The following is a 4,944-nucleotide window of genomic DNA, read 5'->3' as shown; positions in this document are numbered from 1 at the left end:
CCACCGCTCTTGGATGGGAGGTCTTCACGTCACTCCGGGTCCTCCCGGCCGGTCCTTCCATATTAGGGCTTCCTGCTTCCCATATATGGCCATGTACGTCACGGCGGAGGCGGGCCCGTGCTGTTTCAGACCCTTGAAATAGAGGCCGATTCGGGGAGTCGCGAGAGATCCCAGCGCGCAGAACTTGGGGAGCCGCCGCCGCGATTCGCCGCCGCCGCCAGCTTCCGCCGCCGCAAGATCGGCCCCTGCCCCAGCCTCCGCGGCAGCCCTGCGTCCACCACGGGCCGCGGCCACCGCCAGCCTGGGGGCCCACCTACACTCCCCGCAGTGTGCCCCTGCACCCCGCATGTAACCCGGCCAACCCCCGGCGAGTGTGCCCTCAGTAGCTTCGGCCCCGGGCTGCGCCCACCACCCAACATCAGCTCTCCAGCTCGCACGTCCGGGATGGCAGCGGCCAAGGCCGAGATGCAATTGATGTCTCCGCTGCAGATCTCTGACCCGTTCGGCTCCTTTCCTCACTCACCCACCATGGACAACTACCCCAAACTGGAGGAGATGATGCTGCTGAGCAACGGGGCTCCCCAGTTCCTCGGTGCTGCCGGAACCCCAGAGGGCAGCGGCGGCAATAACAGCAGCAGCAGCAACAGCAGCAGCAGCAGCGGGGGCGGTGGTGGGGGCGGCAGCAACAGCGGCAGCAGCGCCTTCAATCCTCAAGGGGAGCCGAGCGAACAACCCTACGAGCACCTGACCACAGGTAAGCGGTGGTCTGCGCCGAGGCTGAATCCCCCTTTGTGACTACCCTAACGTCCAGTCCTTTGCTGCACGGACCTGCATCTAGATCTTAGGGACGGGATTGGGATTTCCCTCTATTCCACACAGCGCCAGGGACTTGTGTTAGAGGGATGTCTGGGGACACCCCCAACCCTCCATCCTTGCGGGTGCGCGGAGGGCAGACCGTTTGTTTTGGATGGAGAACTCAAGTTGCGTGGGTGGCTGGAGGGGGGGGGAAGGGTTTGTTTTGATGAGCAGGGTTGCCCCCTCCCCCGCGCGCGCGCGCTGTCGCGAGCCTTGTTTGCAGCTTGTTCCCAAGGAAGGGCTGAAATCTGTCACCAGGGATGTCCCGCCGCCCAGGGTAGGGGCGCGCATTAGCTGTGGCCACTAGGGTGCTGGCGGGATTCCCTCACCCGCGCAGCCTCGCTGCGGAGCGCTCTCAGAGCTGCAGTAGAAGGGGGGATTCTCTGTTTGCGTCAGCTGTCGAAATGGGCTCTGCCACTGGAGCAGGTCCAGGAACATTGCAATCTGCTGCTATCAATTATTAACCACATCGAGAGTCAGTGGTAGCCGGGCGACCTCTTGCCTGGCCGCTTCGGCTCTCATCGTCCAGTGATTGCTCTCCAGTAACCAGGCCTCTCTGTTCTCTTTCCTGCCAGAGTCCTTTTCTGACATCGCTCTGAATAACGAGAAGGCGCTGGTGGAGACAAGTTATCCCAGCCAAACTACCCGACTGCCTCCCATCACCTATACTGGCCGCTTCTCCCTGGAGCCAGCACCCAACAGTGGCAACACTTTGTGGCCTGAACCCCTTTTCAGCCTAGTCAGTGGCCTTGTGAGCATGACCAACCCTCCAACCTCTTCATCCTCGGCGCCTTCTCCAGCTGCTTCATCGTCTTCCTCTGCCTCCCAGAGCCCACCCCTGAGCTGTGCCGTGCCGTCCAACGACAGCAGCCCCATTTACTCAGCTGCACCCACCTTTCCTACTCCCAACACTGACATTTTTCCTGAGCCCCAAAGCCAGGCCTTTCCTGGCTCTGCAGGCACAGCCTTGCAGTACCCGCCTCCTGCCTACCCTGCCACCAAGGGTGGTTTCCAGGTTCCCATGATCCCTGACTATCTGTTTCCACAACAACAGGGAGACCTGAGCCTGGGCACCCCAGACCAGAAGCCCTTCCAGGGTCTGGAGAACCGTACCCAGCAGCCTTCGCTCACTCCACTATCCACTATCAAAGCCTTCGCCACTCAGTCGGGCTCCCAGGACTTAAAGGCTCTTAATAACACCTACCAGTCCCAACTCATCAAACCCAGCCGCATGCGCAAGTACCCCAACCGGCCCAGCAAGACACCCCCCCATGAACGCCCGTATGCTTGCCCTGTTGAGTCCTGCGATCGCCGCTTTTCTCGCTCGGATGAGCTTACGCGCCACATCCGCATCCATACAGGCCAGAAGCCCTTCCAGTGTCGAATCTGCATGCGTAATTTCAGTCGTAGTGACCACCTTACCACCCACATCCGCACCCACACAGGCGAGAAGCCTTTTGCCTGTGACATTTGTGGGAGAAAGTTTGCCAGGAGTGATGAACGCAAGAGGCATACCAAAATCCACTTAAGACAGAAGGACAAGAAAGCAGACAAAAGTGTCGTGGCCTCCTCGGCCGCCTCTTCCCTCTCTTCCTACCCATCCCCAGTGGCTACCTCCTACCCATCCCCCGCCACCACCTCATTTCCATCCCCAGTGCCCACCTCTTACTCCTCTCCCGGCTCCTCTACCTACCCGTCTCCTGCCCACAGTGGCTTCCCATCGCCCTCGGTGGCCACCACCTATGCCTCCGTTCCACCTGCTTTCCCTGCCCAGGTCAGCACCTTCCAGTCTGCAGGGGTCAGCAACTCCTTCAGCACCTCAACGGGTCTTTCAGACATGACAGCAACCTTTTCTCCTAGGACAATTGAAATTTGCTGAAGGGAATGAAAGAGCAAAGGGAAGGAAGCACGAGAGACAGTAGAGGACAGGAGGGAGAAGAGATGGCCCGCAAGAGGGGCTGCCTCTTAGGTCAGATGGAAGACCGCAAGCCAAGTCCTTCTAGGCAGTAGAAGGCCCGTTGGCCACCAGCCCTTTCACTTAGCGTCCCTGCCCTCCCCAGTCCCGGTCCTCTTGACTTCAGCTGCCTGAAACAGCCACGTCCAAGTTCTTCACCTCTATCCAAAGGACTTGATTTGCATGGTATTGGATAAACCATTTCAGCATCATCTCCACCACATGCCTGGCCCTTGCTCCCTTCAGCACTAGAACATCAAGTTGGCAGAAAAAAAAAAAAAATGGGTCTGGGCCCTCAGAACCCTGCCCTGTATCTTTGTACAGCGTCTGTGCCATGGATTTTGTTTTCCTTGGGGTATTCTTGATGTGAAGATAATTTGCATACTCTATTGTACTATTTGGAGTTAAATTCTCACTTTGGGGGAGGGGGAGCAAAGCCAAGCAAACCAATGGTGATCCTCTATTTTGTGATGATCCTGCTGTGACATTAGGTTTGAAACTTTTTTTTTTTTTTTTTTGAAGCAGCAGTCCTAGGTATTAACTGGAGCATGTGTCAGAGTGTTGTTCCGTTAATTTTGTAAATACTGCTCGACTGTAACTCTCACATGTGACAAAATACGGTTTGTTTGGTTGGGTTTTTTGTTGTTTTTGAAAAAAAATTTTTTTTTTTGCCCGTCCCTTTGGTTTCAAAAGTTTCACGTCTTGGTGCCTTTGTGTGACACACCTTGCCGATGGCTGGACATGTGCAATCATGAGGGGACACGCTCACCTCTAGCCTTAAGGGGGTAGGAGTGATGTTTCAGGGGAGGCTTTGAGAGCAGGATGAGGAAGAGGGCTGAGCTGAGCTTTGGTTCTCCAGAATGTAAGAAGAAAAACATTTAAAACAAAAATCTGAACTCTCAAAAGTCTATTTTTTTAACTGAAAATGTAGATTTATCCATGTTCGGGAGTTGGAATGCTGCGGTTACCTACTGAGTAGGCGGTGACTTTTGTATGCTATGAACATGAAGTTCATTATTTTGTGGTTTTATTTTACTTCGTACTTGTGTTTGCTTAAACAAAGTGACTTGTTTGGCTTATAAACACATTGAATGCGCTTTACTGCCCATGGGATATGTGGTGTGTATCCTTCAGAAAAATTAAAAGGAAAATAAAGAAACTCTAACTGGTTCTGTTTCTCCTGAGCTGGTGGGGCGTGGGGACGACTATGCAGTAGCCGTTCCTGCCTAAAAGGGGGGGCTGAAGGGTTTTTCAGACTGGGTCCTTACTGATGTGTGTTGGTTCTGGGAACTGGCCATGCACATGTTAAGCATGCCTTCCCCTTCATATCGGGCCTGGGCCTGCATTTGTTCTGCTTCGGGTTGGTGAACTATAGCTTTGTTGATGAGTTGGAGCCAAAGGCCATGTGGCCAGAGGCAGTAGCCGATCCAGCCCCTTACCTCTACCCAGGATTGGAGAAATCTGTTCCCTGCCAGATGTGCTTGTGGGAGATAAGAGGTAGACAACACAGGCTTTGGGAAACAGTTACAAGGCTAAGGCTGACTCAACTTCTCCCTCCTCGCATGTGCTCAGCAACTTAGAAACAAGGGCTAGTTGTCCAGCCAAGAATCCTTTCAGGAAGGAGTGCATCCCTTTGCCAGTTGGAACGGCCATTCTTGGCAGCTTCCTGGGAGACAGGGTAGAGTGGGTAGGAAGGTGGCAAAGTGTGTTCCCACTGGGCAGGAGGTGCACAGTACGAGGCTCTCTTGACCCCGGTGCCTAAGGGCCTACTCCCTGCTGGAGTGATCCGTGCGGGTATGTGAGCATCTGTCTCCTCAGAACCTTTGACCTGGCCATGACAGAGCAAGAACAGTTCCTGCTCCAGGATTGCAGATGTTTGGAGAGATGGAGACGTTGAGCCAAAAATCTCAGCATAATGGTATGTTGCACAATAAAGGCAAGCATGTGGCGCTCTCGGGAAGCACACAGACACTCATCCAATCCAGCTGGGGACATACAAAAGGTGAGAAAGTGAAACCGAAGCCTAAGTAAGAGTGGACCTCACTAACTGTGTGATGTGCCAAGACAGGGAAGGTGGCGGCCAATAGCGTGGAGTTATCACTAGAATGGAGTACTGTACAAGTGCTTCCTGCCAC

General features: G+C 54.6%; 1 protein-coding gene across 1 annotated transcript; it reads left to right on the top strand.

Moving 5' to 3' along the window:
• Egr1 (early growth response 1) lies at positions 1-3,979 on the top strand. The gene is made up of 2 exons (XM_032885725.1): positions 1-754; positions 1,431-3,979. The coding sequence occupies exons 1-2, from the start codon at positions 445-447 to the stop codon at positions 2,732-2,734; spliced, it is 1,614 nt and encodes a 537-aa protein (XP_032741616.1). The 5' UTR covers positions 1-444; the 3' UTR covers positions 2,735-3,979.
• Positions 3,980-4,944: the final 965 nt, after the last annotated feature.

This window comes from Rattus rattus, chromosome 15, assembly GCF_011064425.1.
Source record: "Rattus rattus isolate New Zealand chromosome 15, Rrattus_CSIRO_v1, whole genome shotgun sequence".
NCBI classification, from domain to species: Eukaryota; Metazoa; Chordata; class Mammalia; order Rodentia; family Muridae; genus Rattus; species Rattus rattus.
The sequence above is the reverse complement of the archived record's forward strand: the minus strand, read 5'-3'. Positions and strand labels throughout refer to the sequence as shown.